The 16,542-nt window shown below is 36.5% G+C and overlaps 2 protein-coding genes across 2 annotated transcripts; both read right to left on the bottom strand.

Moving 5' to 3' along the window:
* Positions 1-2,828: 2,828 nt before the first annotated feature.
* LOC106779133 lies at positions 2,829-7,797 on the bottom strand. The gene is made up of 5 exons (XM_014667188.2): positions 6,219-7,797; positions 4,140-6,010; positions 3,828-4,048; positions 3,495-3,752; positions 2,829-3,407 (listed from the first exon to the last, which is right to left on the bottom strand). Exons 2-3 carry the CDS (start codon positions 5,979-5,981, stop codon positions 3,968-3,970), a joined length of 1,923 nt encoding a protein of 640 aa, XP_014522674.1. The 5' UTR covers positions 5,982-6,010; positions 6,219-7,797; the 3' UTR covers positions 2,829-3,407; positions 3,495-3,752; positions 3,828-3,967.
* A 119-nt stretch (positions 7,798-7,916) lies between these two features.
* On the bottom strand, positions 7,917-10,322 carry LOC106779135. Its single transcript, XM_014667190.2, has 7 exons — positions 10,187-10,322; positions 9,823-9,965; positions 9,298-9,360; positions 9,118-9,165; positions 8,942-8,995; positions 8,359-8,419; positions 7,917-8,282 (listed from the first exon to the last, which is right to left on the bottom strand). The coding sequence occupies exons 2-7, from the start codon at positions 9,955-9,957 to the stop codon at positions 8,191-8,193; spliced, it is 453 nt and encodes a 150-aa protein (XP_014522676.1). The 5' UTR covers positions 9,958-9,965; positions 10,187-10,322; the 3' UTR covers positions 7,917-8,190.
* Positions 10,323-16,542: the final 6,220 nt, after the last annotated feature.

Genomic DNA, 16,542 nt, shown 5'->3' with positions numbered 1-16,542 from the left:
AAGTTAACGTCGTTAGCAAAAAGGACCACTTTGAACAGTTTTTACAAAAGGTAGGACTTAAGTGAACTTTTGATAAAAGGAGGGACCACTTTGAACAGTTTTTGCAAAAGGTAGGACTTAAGTGAACTTTTAAAAAAAGGAGGGACCACTTTGAACAAACCCTCCCAAAGGAGGGACCAAAATAGGTATTAAACCTTTTTCTAATATTCCGCTGCCACCACGTGCTAATGGACGTGTGTATTCTGCTAGCTGATTTTTTATTTCCTCCAACGCTGCTGAGCTTTCCTCCCAAGACCATGTGGCAGCACACTTCTAAATTAAAATCTCTTCATTCTTGAAAAGCCCAATTCATTACAAGCCATCTCCGTTTGCACCTCCAAAAATGAAATTCAGACCTCCTTTCTCATTTAAGCTTAGAATCAAATTGTTGTGGCATTTCTCTTTAAGTCCCAAAATATTATCCAAAAATTTCCCTACAATTAATAATGTAAATAATTAGTCTCAGACAATTCAAATTAACTAGAATTAGAATTTCTGATCAAGTTAAGCGCAATTAGGAAAAATGGGGAAATACTGAACATTCAAGCACAATTTCTTGATTAATTCTAGCACAATAAACTAAGTGCAGTTAATAAAATATTGACTCATCAGTGAACGTAGTTCTTCGAAGACGATGTCGAAGGAGAAGACGATGACGAAGGAGCATTCATGCTGTTCGTCGACATGCAATGTATGGATGAAGGAGAACCATAACGTGTGTCCACCGATTTGCCACTATGGACTGAGATGTGCGATGCGAACTGCTAAAACTTTGAAGAATCATGGGAAGTAATTTTGGGGTTTAATTACTTCTTTTGTCCCCAGTTTGGTTGAAGTGTGTCAAATTCGTCCCCTTTTTAGAAAAATGTCAATTTCGTCCTCATATAGAAAAAATTTGTGTCAATCAAGTCATCTTCGTTAAAAAAAAACTAATGGTGTTAAAAACTTAAAGTGAGTTTTGAATAATAACCACTTCATGGGTCCGATCCCTGATTTTGCAGTGGATAAAGTGAGTTTTGAAAGCAATGATTTTTAACGAATATGACTTGATTGACACAAATTTTTGCTATATGAGGACGAAATTGACATTTTTCTAAAAGAGGGACGAATTTGACACACTTCAACCAAATTAGGGACAAAAGAAGCAATTAAACCTAATTTTGGGGATGCTCAAAGTATAAGGTATGATTATTTGATGTTTGTATTATGTCGAAGAGTTTCTAAGAAGAGATTGTTGTTTATACAGAGTGGTGCTGAAGAGGATGGTTGCAACTACTTCAAATGGTTGAAGGATGTTGTGGAAGAGGAAAGGGGCACATGTTTGAAGTCTGAAGGAAAGCAATAAAGATTGCTGCATAGTGAAGAAATGGACATTAATAGGAAAATGTTTGTTAAGTTAGAGAAATCGTTCTTGGTTGTTCAAAAGTGGATGAAGGTCTTGATATTTATGGTTTGTTGTTTATGTGTAATAAACATAATTTTAGTGTCAATGTTGATGAGAATGGGCTGATGTCTTGTAACTCTATTGTAACTTTGTTCCATTTCAATGAAAATGAGACTTGTTTGATGTGTTTATGAATTTGAAATTCAATTGTTGTAATGGATTGTGAGGAGTACAAAATGTTATGGTTTTTTTAGTGTAAATATTGGATTTATATGCTATGGACTAAGCAAACTGGTTGGCATAAATCTGAGATTTAAAACCACATAGCAAACTGGTACCATATCAGTGAAATTAAAAAACAGTGTAAGGTATGCTTACGATTGTACCATATCAATATTATTAAAAGAGGGACTGATAGCATATCAGTATTTATTAAAACCAATATGAATATTAAAACCAATCTCAATGACCATCACATTTTACGAAGTACGAAGCTTTGCATATCAATTTTGCGTATCAGATGTTGATAGTTTTTGCTAGATGTTCATACTTTTATCAGCTTTGCATATCATTTTTCTTTAAACACCAGGAGATTATGATACAGACTCTAGCACTGTCACATTTGCTAAGGAGTTATCTATGCTTACTGTACAACGTTATAGATTTTATATTTGTTATAGAACATGGAAATGTTGTTACGCAGTACCAATTTATTTGTTAGGTGATCTAGATTTTATATTTCTACTTGTCTCATATTTAAGTCTTTGTCTGGGTAATAAAGACATTGCAAAGATCAAATGTTAAAATTGTTTAAAATTTTCTACAATTATTATTTTAGTGAGAAAAATTAATTCACTGGAAATATCAAAATGCTACTTTCTGTGTTTGGATATACCTACCTCTAAAGAGGTACGCCTGCCAATTGTAACTTTTTATCAGAAGTCTTAAGTTATTGTGTGTAGCTGAATTGATTTTAGTTAATTTCGTTTTTATTTTTTTCTCCTAAATTCTTTATAAAGTTTGTTCAATCATATCCATACCTTATGAATTAATAGACACATTGTCATTTATCATTCATCGCTCTCTTTGTGCCCATTTTTATCTCAATATCTTTTGAACAGTACCACCTTAAAAATGTGCAAAACTATCGCAATATTAAAAGAGGGACTGATATACTTTTATTAGTTTTGCATATAAGTTGTTTAAACCAATATTATAACTAATACCAATCTCAATGACCAAACAGGGGGCATATACGCCATGTACAAGAAATTGACACTAAAGTTTGTTAATTTCATTCATAAAACCAGAATGACATTGTCTGCAGATTAAGAAACTGTTGTCTAATACAAAAACCATCAAAAATACCTGATAGGTATAATTGTGCAACTGATAGGCATTACGAAACAAACTGCTGTCTTATACAAAAACATACAAAAAATACATTAAAATTCTTCATTCATCCCCTTGGACTACTGTTTGATCCTGATTTGATGAGTTAGTTTGAGGAGGTTGGTGGGAGTTCAAATCAGGTGCCTCTTTTCTTTTGGTGCAAGACTTCCTGTTGCGGCCGAGCTCCTTACAAATGCCACATCTTTTCTTTAAACCACCCTTCCTCATTCTTTTGTCGTCCTTAACCAGCTCTCATTGCTCCAACCTTCTCTTCTTCTTTGGCCTCCCAGACAATATCCTTTTTGGTGGAGGGAGGACATCAACATATGTGGTAATCTCCCACATATTGTTACCATTTATTAGGTAGATAATTGAAGAGTATATCTCTTCATATGTTGACTTCCTAAAGCAACATGGAATGAAGTCCTCTGCATCTACATTTAAGAATTTCATAGCAGCCAAGGAGTGACAACATGGTATGCCAATGATTTCCCACTTCCTGCATGAACACAATTTTTCATCTAAATTTACTGTGAACTTATCACTAGCCTGGGACACATGGCGAACTTCAAATATCTTATTGGCTGACCAGCTGTAAAGTGAAAACAATAAAGACCTTTTAATCATAAACCATTGACACATTTTAAATCAAATAATAAAAGAACTTTGACATCCTTACCATGGAATCCAATACTTAGTTAACTGAGACTCCTTATTTAGTCTAGTCTTGATTTTTGGACAAATCTCCCCAAACAATGATTGGATTTTTGTCCTGTTAGTTGCCCATCTCTTAATCAAATAAAGGCGAATCTCCTCCAACATGCTTACGATTGGCTTAGACCTTGTATGTAGCATTACACTATTGAAAGCCTCTGACATGTTGTTTACCAAAGTATCACATTGAGATTTGCTAGTAAATCTTGATCTTGACCAGTGCCTGCATTGGATAACGTTGATCAATATTAGTGCTCAAAGTTGACAGATTTTTAACAATAAAAATTTAAATACAAACCTTGGAGGGATTTTTAACAACTATTTGAAAGTGTCATCATTAAGCTGTTTTATATTTCTCATTTCTGCTTCCCATGTTTGTGGATTTGTTGTAGCTGCCTTCCACATCAATCGCTTTAGTTGTTTTCCAGGGAATTGCTTTCAAAAATTCGCATATAAGTGCCTAACACAGAAACGTTGATCAACTCTAGGGACCACTTCTTGTACAACTTGCAGCAGTCCCTGTTGAATGAAATTATGACTATGTTGTTAAACAAATGACTTATATATGAATGTTAATTAACATAATCAGGGAAGAGGTCATATGCATTACCTTTTGTTGGTTCGACATGAATGTAAATGATGAAGCTACTTCAATCCCACCGTGATCTTCAACCAGAAGTTCAAGGAACCATCTCCAAGTCTCCTTGTTCTCAACTTCCACCACAGCATCAGCTAGAGGTAGCATTTGGTCATTTGCATCTCTACCAACAACAGTTAACATTTCTCCACCATATTTCCCTTTCAGAAAAGCACCATCTAGCCTAATAATTGGCCTGCAGGACACAAAACTGTCCTCGCAGGCCTTCAGACATCTATAAAACCTCTTAAAAATGTGTCCATCCACTGTCTCTTCAACTTTGACCTTCACCGTTGATCCTGGATTACGAGCTAGGAGCTCATTTGCGTAGTCATAAATCTTTCTATATTGGTCTTTGAAAGAACCATCAACATGGTCTGAAGCAATGGCCTTTGCCCTATAAGCCATACATCTAGAGACACCTACGTTCCATTTTCTACTAATCTTCTCCCGAATTTCCACTCCCTTTACTTGGGGATTTTCTCTAACAGTTTTTTCCAACCTCTTACTGAGCCATTTTGCATTAAGTAATCTTAATTTGTTCCCTCTACTACATATGTGATTGTCAACAATAGTCCTGAATTGCCACATATGAATGGCTTCCATATAAGCACAATATGCCATCCAGGGGCACTGTCCTTTAGCACCCATACATTTTAGCCTACATCTCTTCTTATCATTTTTAAGATATTTAATATTTCTACCATTTTGTACTAAATATGTTTTGATGGCATCCACAAAGTCTTGCTTGTCAGTAAAATAGGTTCCCACATCCCATTTATAATCTACCATTGACTTAGGCATGGAAAATGTTACAAACTTCCTATAACCCTCATCTTCATCATCTTGTCCATCACTTTCTGCTCCGCTATCTAATTCATCATATTTCCATTCATCATCGGACAAACCTCTAACATTATCACTATTTATTCCATCATCAAGATCACTATCATCAGATTGCACATCAACTTGGACATTACCAAACCAATCTGCAACTTCGTCTCCTACATCTTCTTCTAAATTACACTCAACATTAACATCAACCAGACCTTCCATACACTCATAATTAACATCATCATTGCCATCATCATCTTTATGACTAGAAGTCCAGCTACTAACATCACCAACATCCTCTGTTTCAATGTGACCTTCAACAACATCATCAGCCTGAACTCTTTCTTCATCCAGAACAACATTTTTAGTAATTTTATCAACTTCATTGGCAGCCACCTCACCTTGGTCTTCACATTCACCCTCAACATTACCCTCACCTTCCTCTTCACATTCAACCTCAACTGTAACCCCACCTTCCTCTTCACATTCACCCTCAACCATACCCCCAACTTCCTCTTCACGATCACCCTCAACCAAACCCACACCTTCCTCTTCACATTCCCCCTCAACCATACCCCTACCTTCGTCTTCATGTTCACCCTTAGCCATACCCTCACCTTGCTCTTCAACTGTATTTTCAGGAACATATTCTAACATATGAATTACTTCAGGTTCGGACACTTTATGAACAACAAATAGATGCACCTGCCCATTAAGCCTAGCTAAGGTTATCATCTGCATGGCTCCTACGTCATCCAACAAAGGCTCCAGCCTATTTTCTAAGACAGAACACCCACCTATAGAGTAGAACAACTCCTTAAACCCATCGTAACTTAACCCTTTTACTACACTTACTACCAGGAAATAGCTCCAAACGTATGGGTCAAACGAATAAGTTGTACTCTCACCCTCATAGATAAGTTTCCTTTCATTTATGAACTTTCCACCATGGTGGAAAACAACTTCAAAATTTTCTTCCATGACGTAAAACACAATACTTATATTTTAACCTATAAAGTAATAACAAAAGGACCACACCAAAAAGTATTAACAATATAGGCATACCAGAACCCAATGAAAAAGACATTTACACAACACTTTAATAATAGGGGACCACATGCCAACCGAAAACGAAACATTATACAACATGCAACATTGTCGGACAAGCATAAAAGGACAAAATCTTAAACAACTTCAATGAAAAGAAAATTTACTAACCTTTTGCCACGAACACTTTTGCCACTGTCTTCCACGTGCTTCACCGACAATACCTTCCCAATTCCACCAAAATAGCACTGATTGATCACTTAGAAATCTTAAAAAGAAACCTATTTACTCACCAACTATTCCAAATACCAACGATATACCCAATTGTCCCCCAAATTCCAACCACAAACCCAACCCTCGACAAAACCCTATTCTCCCAATTATCCCCAATTATCACCCAGTCAGAGTTATTCTCCTCAATTATAGACCCAAGTCAGAGTTACCTAAACACTAATCACTTATTTTTTTAATTGAAACGTTGCGTTTTGATATGAAGTAATAAATTTTAAATATAAAAATGATGCAAAGCCATGTAACATGACCAACGTCTGCTACGTCAGAAAGACTTCGTCTTGTCACCAACCCACGTTTCAATTTTTGTAACACCGTCTAGCCAACTTAACGGGAAGATCTCAATTGAGTTAAATTTGCAAAATTAAGGACCAAATCGAGAAGTTTAGAAATACATGGACCAAATTGAGACAATCCAGCATAAATAGGGATGTCGGAAATGATTAAACCTATTGATAAAGAAGAAAAAGAGATAAAGGGTAAAAAAAATGTAAAATTGGATATAAAATTTATAAAGTCAATGGAAACCTTTTCAAAAATAGCATTAATGAAAAAAAAAAAACAAAAAAACCTCTACTTCCAAAACCGAAATAAAGAAACCTAAATGTAGTAAGAAACTTAGAAAGCTATTTAGGTTATCATGGTTGAATGCTCTTTCCTCACCCACGAAAGCATTGTTCTCATCATCGACTCCTGTAGCATAATTTGAGGGCATGACTCTAGAGACACCCTACCCATTGTATCATATCTAAACTTCTTCCTCCTAGAGATGTATTCTTAAGGCAAAACTAAATTTTTCTTATCTTATTTCCTTCTCTCCCTCTTCTCCCCTGATGCTTAGTTTCCTTCCTCTTTCTCCTTTCAGTGTTTCCGGCGATCTCATCACCACTCACCACCACCACATCGGATATTACCCAACCATAAAAGTGTTTATCCACGACCCTCCAGCCCCACCGCTTCTCCATGATGAACACGAAAGAAAAAAAGAGAGAAAATGAATGAAAAATGAGAGGGAAGGAAGGAAGCAAGGAGGATGGTTCGAAATGGAGGAAGGAAGAGAAAGGAGGGAAAAGGGAGAAAGAAAAAAACATCTTGTGAAAATGGTGCACGATAATTGCATATTCACAAGATGAATCTAAGTACAAGTAAGAAAGGGATTCTCGGTAAAGAAGATACCATGATTTTCCACCTTAGATTTTGTCGTAAACTAAACCTACCAAAATATTGTTGGGTAAACGAACCCATCCAATGCATTTATAAAATGCAGGTGCAGCTCACTTATGATACCTACACATGTCAGTCGCCACAACACAGTGTCGGTGTGTGAAGATGGACCATTAAAAACAACGCAATGAGAAATTGAAGCATTAGTGGATCAGTATGAATCAGAGATCTTGGACAACAATAGGGGGTGTAAGTAGGTGTTATAGAAATGAAACTGTTGTCTTTTGTTAATCCTTCTGACAAAACCAACATGATTATCAGTTTACTGTTGATTCAACATAACTCTACTGGCCTTTTTATCAGTTACTCATATATGTCTTGAATATGATTACATGTTGATAGTTAACAAACAAATTATTGTCAAGTTTCACATCCAATCTTATTGCAGATGATTATATTTTGTAAGATGTCAAATGTTACAAATGGCACAATCGTGCCTTCGCAAATGAATGTAGAGATCAAGATCTCTCAATGCAATTCTAGCACGTCATCTAATATAATCCCATACTTGCGAAGAGTTATATCTAATTCATATACGACTGCTTCAAAACCCCAACTTCTAGTTTTTTAGCACAAGCAACTCTAATCACTGTGTCAAAATGGAAAATTATAGGTCAAACCTATGCTACTAACGGCTGCTTTGGTCCTGAGGAGCATCACCACCAACATCTTCAGTGGCACTCTCTTCTTCTGTTGATGTATTACTGTGGCCGCCTTCACCTGTCAAAACAGAGATAACTTATAGCATTTTCAAGTTTTAACACAGATTTGAACTTTTGGAACAAAAAGAAAGTACCTTCACTATCATCTGCTGGAGCATAAGCTGAGCGTCTTGAACGAGCGTGCTGTTGTGTTGGCTGATTACCAGTATAGGTACGACCCCAACAAGATAAGAAAACAGAAAAAACAATGTCCACAAAATTCTTCAAATTTCAACTATAAGAATAGGAACATTACTGCAATGCATATGTAGTCATGTAGAGGATCAATGATTATTTTATAAACATGTAAGAATAATGAATCCTGTTCCCTGTTCAGCCCAAGATTTTCGATAAAAACCTTCACTGCAATACAAGGAACTAGAATGACTATTACACTATCTCCCATCGAAGTTAATTGCATCAAGCACTTAGCAGATTTGGAGCATTGCAAATATGTACTCCAAACAGCAAAACTGATTCTTCAACATAATGGTTCGGCAATTTAATCTGAATCTATTTGGAGGTTTGAATGGTTATTGGGAAAGAACTTAAAAATGACATGAAGGGAGGCGTTAAAAAAGATGAAATTACCTCAGTTAAAGCATCCTCAATGTAGAAAAATAAAGTCACTGACTTTCACATAAACAGAGAACAGAAAACATTCACAATGCATTTTACCTGCAACTTTGGGCGGAGTGCTTCAAGTGGTCCTTTAGGCTTTTGTGCTCCTTGCTATTTGAAAAATCAAGAAGAAAAGGCAGAGATATTAGGCATCAGGCGTTTAAAATGTACTGATGGTAAATTATAAGTGTTCATGTTATAATGATTAACTTATGCCTAAGGTCAGAAAATACCTTCCCCAAAGCCCAATCAGCAGAATCAAAGTAAGCACGTTCATGATCCTGCAAAATGAAGATTGGTCAAGAAGAAAAATGAGTTTCGAAAGAACATTTCAAACAAACACACAGATGATCGGATGGCAGGAGGAACAGAAGCATCGGAGAAGCAAGATCTGATAAGAAATGGTTAGCAACCTTGGATATTAGTGGAGGCTTCTTTGGCAGCATCCCCCCATACTTCTTCTTAATAGCTTGTTCCTGCATAAACAAATTTACAGCAAATGATACCCGAACACAGCAACACAAGCCCATATTATATGTTCAAATGCTCAAGTGATTTCAATATTCAATAATAACAAAACCCACTATAGATAGGTCTAAAAAATCTCTCATACATATACTGATCATTTCATCCACAAAAACAGAAAGAAAAGATCAGGAGACAAGGATAAGATTGTGAGCATAGAAGAATACAACCTTACACTTCTATACTAATGAAACTTTACATGATTCGGAATACACAGCATCATCTTATGAATCGGAAACTTTCATTCATTGTTATCATGTTTGGCTGCCAGACCCAAATTAATTGGGTGTTCCAATTTATTAATTTTAGTATCTCCAAACCAATTAACTAAAGTTAACATCCCCAAACTAAAACCTTATTTTCTCAAATGCTAACTTTTTTCTTACAAATCCATTCCACTGAATAACAATTACCTCCTCCTCGGACGAGGGCATGGGGTTGTCAGCGTTCCGATTATCCACAGATTTTTCACAGTCAACTTCGTTCTTAGAAGAATCATCACCAACCTCCTCTTTTTGCTTCACATCGCCAACCTCAGCCTCTGACATTGCTTCCTCTACACACCACACAATTGCAATATTGTCACTAAAGCGAAACACCCACGATTTCCGATTTTTTTTTCGCAGAAAATCACAAGGACCCCATTGATTCCAATACAAATAACATGGATCAATACCCCCTCCCAATTCAGCAAGGAATCAAACAAAATTAGCATGGAAAGCGATTAGATTATTGCGAAGCGCTATGGAAGGAACGAGATATCTTAACATATCGTACCGTATCGCGAGAAACTTTGGATCTGAAAATCGATGCAGAGAAGAGAAGAAAAGACGTTTAACTGCCAAACTGCAACTCTTAGACAAAACAATAGCAATAGTTGCACAATACAAACACAAGCATCTTTGATTGCGTTCCCAACATTTATATATATATATATATATATATATATATATATATATATATATATTTATTTATTTATTTTTATTTAATTGATGTATTATTATTAGTTAAGTTTTAATTATTAATCCAAATACATATAAACAAGTTTTTAGCGAACCATTGTTTGTTTTGTACATGTATTCAAACATTAGAAATGGACAGTGTTGTAATATTTTTTTCTGCGCGTTTGTTAAATTTTATACGATTTAATCAATTCATTAAATTTATAAAATTAATTTTATTATAAACTTATATGTTTTTTATTCACAATTATCCCAACACCGAAGAGAAATAGTTTAATTAAAAACATTATCATTAGCTTTGATTCACTTTATCTATATATCTGATCATTTACATCTCTATAGTTTTAATTTCGTTGATTGTGTATATGAATAATAAAAATAAGTTTTTCAAAATATTATTTCTAAAAATAAAGTTAGATTTTCAAAAGTTCAAAATATTAATATATTTCACTTAACGTTGTTTGAAAATGACTTATAAATGACTTATAATTAAGAATAAAGTCAGTGAAAAAAATTAATACATGAAGAAATATCATAAATTAAATTTTATTTTTTAATAGCACAGTTGTTATAAAGAAAATTAAATCATACTTTTAATTTATTTTTTAGTTTGCTTTTTTAAAAATTGTAAGATCCGAAGAAATATGAGTCTTAAGAATAAAGTAGTTTTGAGACTTTGGTTCTATCTTATTGTATGTTGTTTGTAAGGTCTAGTTTTAGTTTTCATAATGTTTGTTTCGTATAACAGAACTTGTTGATTATTTGTAATACTTAAAAAAGGTTGGAATGGAATGACTGTTGAGTCATATAGTGTGATGACGAATATGTTTTAAGTATGTCTTCTGTCTATATTTCGTTAATTTAGGGTTGTACCTTTCCTCTTGCGAAGGGGTAGAAAGTTAGTCACTTTTCCTCTTGCAAGGGGTAGAAAGGTGAATCTCTTCGTCTTTAAAGGGTGGTGAAAGAGATGAGTCTCTTCGTCCATGATGGGCGATGGAAGGGACTCTGATTTGAGTATTGCCTATCCTCTTTCGAGGGGGTAGAAAGGTAGTCATCTTTCCTCTTGTGAGGGTGTAGAAATGTGGACCATTTCATCTTTAAAGGGCGGTGGAAGAGTTGAGTCTCTTCGTCCATGATGGGTGGTGGAAGGGATTGGGATTTGAGCATTTCCTTTATTCTTTTGAGGGGGTAGAAATGTAGTCACATTTCCTCTTGCGAAGGAGTAGATAGGTGGATCTCTTTGTCTTTAAAGGGCAGTGGAAGAAATGAGTGTCTTCGTCCATGATGGGCAATGGAAGGGATTGAGATTCAAGTTTTGCTCTTTCCTCTTGTGAAGGGGTAGAAAGGGATGAAGGTCTCTCGTGTAGGGTTCTGACTCGTGCTAAGTTTAGTGTTGGGGTGAACAGTTGGGAACAGGGGAGACAGGTCCAAAGCAGCGGTTGAGGACCACTTGAATAATCTTGTTTTGATAAACAGGAATGATACAGTAAAGTATAGAAGTTGACATACAATTATAATAGTGGTTGGATAGGCACGAGTTGCCTTAAATTGACAAATGGTGTAGAGCTAATGAGTTGAACATGATCTCGTTTAAAGGAATGAATGTGTTGTTATCGCATTGATTGTCATAGTCTTATTATGAATTGATGTTATTTGGTGTGTGTTGAGACGGATCGACAAGTGTACCGAGTCACATAAGTAATATAAAATGGCAAGACCAAGTATCGTATCCCAAAAGACTCTCGGCGCTAGACAGTCGTGTGATAACAACATTAATTAAAACTTAAATAAAAGGAGATCATTGGTTTCAAATGTGAAAGCATAAAATTAAATATGAATACAATTGGATCAATAGTAGAGAAGCACAAAGATGAACGAATGTTGTTTAATATAAGATGAATATATTGTTGGGGTTAGATTTCATCATGTATGTTGTAACGCCTCGGCAACTTATAGGGAATATTGACTGCCCCCACACATCAACACGAGGCTTTCCAATGTGCTTTGTCCTCACTCGCACATTTTCCAGAAAAACTTCCCAGAACGTCACCCATCCCTAAATTACTCCAGGCTAAGCTCGCTTAACCATGGAGTTCTTATGGGTTAGGCTACCGAAAAGCAAATGCATTTGTTGATATGAGTAGCCAAATTAATTCCTTTTTAAGCTATCCTTCAACCGTATAGTCTCATACCTATACAGTCTCTAGATCCATCTCATTCCGGTGTATGTTCGATTCTTCCATGTGCCCCTTCCACTGGAAGCCTGGCAGGACCCGCTCTTTGTTCGTGCCTCTTGCACCGGCGATCACTCCCCGCCCTCGTCAGTGCCCGGGTGTCACATGCCCACCAGCTTCTGCTTGGTTCGTCCTCGAACCACACCGTACTGGGAGATGCTAGGCTCTGATACCATTTGTAACATATTGACTGCCCCCACACATCAACACGAGGCTTTCCAATGTGCTTTGTCTTCACTCGCACATTTTCCGGAAAAACTTTCCAGAAGGTCACCCATCCCTAAATTACTCCAGGCTAAGCACGTTTAACCATGGAGTTCTTATGGGTTAGGCTACCGAAGAGCAAATGCATTTGTTGATATGAGTAGCGAAAATAATAATGCAAATAATTAGCTCAGAAAATTCAAATTAATTAAAATTAGAATTTTCGGTCAAATTAAGCATAATTAGGAAAAACAGGAAAATACTCGACAATTAAGCACAATTCCCTGATTAATTCTAGCACAATAAACTAAGTGAAATCAATAAAATATTAACTCATCAAAATAGACCACACTTAGTCTTTTGCACTCCTGGGCAAAATCAAGACACAAAACAGGGAACAGTTCAACGGACATCAGGGAATTGACACAGACTCAGCAGACAAAATTACAGTCCTCGAGAAATCTGGACAAAGAAAGGAAGTAGACAATATCCACACAGAATCAAAGAAAGCAGATACTCAGAGAAATCATCAAAGCAATTCCAAGCATTGCAAAATAATCAATCAGTTCAAGAGGTGAATTAAAAGCAACAGAACCTCACAGATGCACACTATAAGTGTTTCTCTCAAGTGTTCAGGGTAAATAGTGTCAACTCTATGTACTCAAGAAAGCAAGCAACAAACATCTTGGCAAGCCTCTAATATCAACACTCAAACATATATGCATGTTCAAATCAAAAAGGTCTTTATGGGTGAAATGGGCCCAAGGACAAGGGAGGATATGATATGGATGAGAAGTTAGAAACCAAAGAGAAATAGAGGAGCAATGGGGAACAAGTGAAAACGCAGTATATGCACACCCAAAACCTTTAATTCAATCCTCTTATTGACTCCTTTATTCACAATATTTTTAAATTTTTCTCATTTTTCTGTATTTTTTTTTCTTTTTTTTTCTCATCCTGTCTCTTTTCTTTACTCTATTCAGCAACAATTTCAAGAGACAAGATACACCACATATTTACAAAAACAAGACAAGAAGAGGACTCACTAGCCAATTCATCTGAAACTCCCAGGAGACCACACTTATTCCCAAAACAATTCCAAAGCTCCAAAATTCCCTAAGGCTAAGGTAAACATGGTTTTTCACTTAGGGCTAGTGTATAAGCTTCAAAACAAAGAAATGGGGAAAGCATAGGCTCAAAGGGGCTATTAAAGGATCAAAATAGGGTAGGCTCATTTGGCTAGAGAGGCTCAACAACAAAACTGCCTTTATCACTTCCAAACATGCATATCAATCAAGAATCATCAACAAGAGTCAAGCCAAGGCATATCTGCAAGCAATCAAGAGACATATCACACACAAGAAAGAACATAAAGTGGCTCAAATCTCACACAGGGTGTTTCTGTCACAATCAAATCAACTCTCTCAAACATCATAATCATATTACAAGCAAAGAAAAGCAAGGATTTTAAGCCAATCAGAGTATCAATGGAGTGAAGGAAAAACCTACAACCTAAACAAAGTCCAGAAATCAAGAGAAACATGCAAAAGTGTACACAAGACACAACAAAAGCTACCTAGAAAACAAAAAATTTAACGCAGAAAACATAAACTAACAAAGAAAAATCAGAATCTCCCCCAATAGACCACACTTAAACTACACAGTGTCCTCAATGTGTCACAAGCATAAGATCACAATCATAACAATCAACAGATCAAGGACAAGGGCAATAAAAGTAAGGAGAGGGGAAGAAGGGAAAGAAGAAAACTCCCCTGGTCATGGTGGCAATTGCCAATTTTGGACTGTTAGGGAGATGTTCTTCACCACTGGATTCAGCAAGGAGGTGTTGAGGAAGAACTGCTTCATTCTCCAAATTTGATCAAGTAGGGAGATGACCTCCACAGCTGGATCTAAGAAGCAGTGATTGTTGATTAGCGTGTTCAGCTGGTGCCTAATAATCTTCAAACTGACGGCACCTTTGTCTTCCACCATGGGTGTGTGTTGGTCAAATTCATATGTACCTCCTGCAACATGGTCAATGCAATGTGGTTCCACATAAATAACATGCAGAGGTATAACACCCAATCCCAGTGTAACAGGCTGAACCCCAAATATACCCTCAGAACATGAATCAATCTCAAATGTAGAAACAATATCAACAACAGACTCAGATTCATGTTCAGTGCATGGAGAACAAACATTCAGATGCGATAGCAAAGAGTGGTTNTCATCATGCAAAGAGGGGGAATGAAAATCATGCTCATCAACAATATAATCATCAACATACCCATCATCAGCATAATCATCAACAACAGAATCTATCTCAGGTATGTTTACCTCAACTTCCCTATATGTGGTTAAAGTGGTGGAGGGTGAAAGTGGTCTACCTATCTTAAAAGTGGCGCTCCTATCTGCCTGTTCCTCAACATTTTCATCAGATTCACAGTTAGTATCACCAATCATAAAGTTGGAAGCTGGTTGTATCACAGAATTGATCTCAACACAAATAGAGCAAGAACCAGCTTCACAACCACATTTAAAATTTTCAGAAAACTGTGAAAGATCAAAATTTATTCCCAAGTCTAAAGCATCTTCAATTTTCACAGTTTCTCTATCAAAATCAACACTAACAAGTGAATCTGAAGCAGAATCAAAGAATATCTGAATGCATGAACAACTCAGGCAAATCAAGTGGGATTTCAAGTTTAGAGAAAACCTGTGTTGATTCGTGATTCATCACACCAATAACATCAGAATGAGCAACTGCTTCCTCAGGGCTATCATATAAAGCAAGATCAATGCAAGGATAGTGAACATCAAGTATGTCAATGTGCTTTGTAGGGACTAATGAATCCAAAACCTTAGTGTGCACAGGCATATCAATATCAGAATCCAGAACAGGCTTTATGGGTTCAAGTTTTACCAATTCAAAACCATTAAAATTTACTTGAACCTCAACTACATGAATAGGGATTTCAAGTTCAGAGTATACCTGCTCAGGTTCTTCCTTTGCAACCTCAATTGGGTTTTCACTAGCCAGCTTGCAGAACAACTTCCTTGCCTCTGTTGGAGTTGTGTGTAGAAAAGATCCACCAACAGCTGCATCCACAAATATCCTTTCATTATCTAGGAGCCCTTCATATAAGTAAAGCAAGAGCAAATGCTTTGGGATCTGGTGATTCGGACAAGCTGAGCAGAGCCCATTGAATCGCTCCCAATATTCAGCTAGGCTTTCTTCTTGAAACTGCGCAATAGCAGTAATCTCCCTCCTGATGTTGCTTACCTTTCCTGCTGGGAAGAACTTGATGAGGAATCCTTGCTGTGTTTCCTGCCAGCTATCAAAAGGACGATACCACTGGTCTAGGAGCCAGTCTCTTGCGGCACCTTGAAGGGACATTGGAAACACTCTCATCCGCACTTCCTCCTCTGAAACACCAGCAGGCCTCATGGATGAGCACACCCAACTGAACTCCTTGAGGTGCTTGTGTGGATTTTCATGTGCTAGCCCATGGAACTTGGGAAGCCTCTTGATCAGCTCATACATCAAGTCTACAAAATTTGCCATCTCCTCTATTCTCGTGCAAAACCTGTCTCAGACCTGGACTTCCACTTCAAGCAAGGATTATACCAAACATACAAAAGCATAATATGGAGGTAAACCACTATTTGCAGACTTTAAATTTCCAGAAACAACAACTAAATGCACAAAATAACAAAATGATAAAAACCTAAA

Source organism: Vigna radiata, unplaced genomic scaffold (genome assembly GCF_000741045.1).
Source record: "Vigna radiata var. radiata cultivar VC1973A unplaced genomic scaffold, Vradiata_ver6 scaffold_427, whole genome shotgun sequence".
NCBI classification, from domain to species: domain Eukaryota; kingdom Viridiplantae; phylum Streptophyta; class Magnoliopsida; order Fabales; family Fabaceae; genus Vigna; species Vigna radiata.
Note: the sequence above shows the minus strand (reverse complement) of the source record. Positions and strands in the feature narration are given on the sequence as shown.

Coding starts and splice junctions, on each gene's coding strand:
- LOC106779133 (XM_014667188.2), bottom strand. CDS start 5,981: ATGGAAGAAAATTTTGAAGTTGTTTTCCACCATGGTGGAAAGTTCATA. Junction 4,049..4,139: donor TCATGTCGAACCAACAAAAG/GTAATGCATATG, acceptor TTCATTCAACAG/GGACTGCTGCAAGTTGTACA.
- LOC106779135 (XM_014667190.2), bottom strand. CDS start 9,957: ATGTCAGAGGCTGAGGTTGGCGATGTGAAGCAAAAAGAGGAGGTTGGT. Junction 8,420..8,941: donor CACTCCGCCCAAAGTTGCAG/GTAAAATGCATT, acceptor ACTGGTAATCAG/CCAACACAACAGCACGCTCG. Junction 8,283..8,358: donor TCCAGCAGATGATAGTGAAG/GTACTTTCTTTT, acceptor CTGTTTTGACAG/GTGAAGGCGGCCACAGTAAT.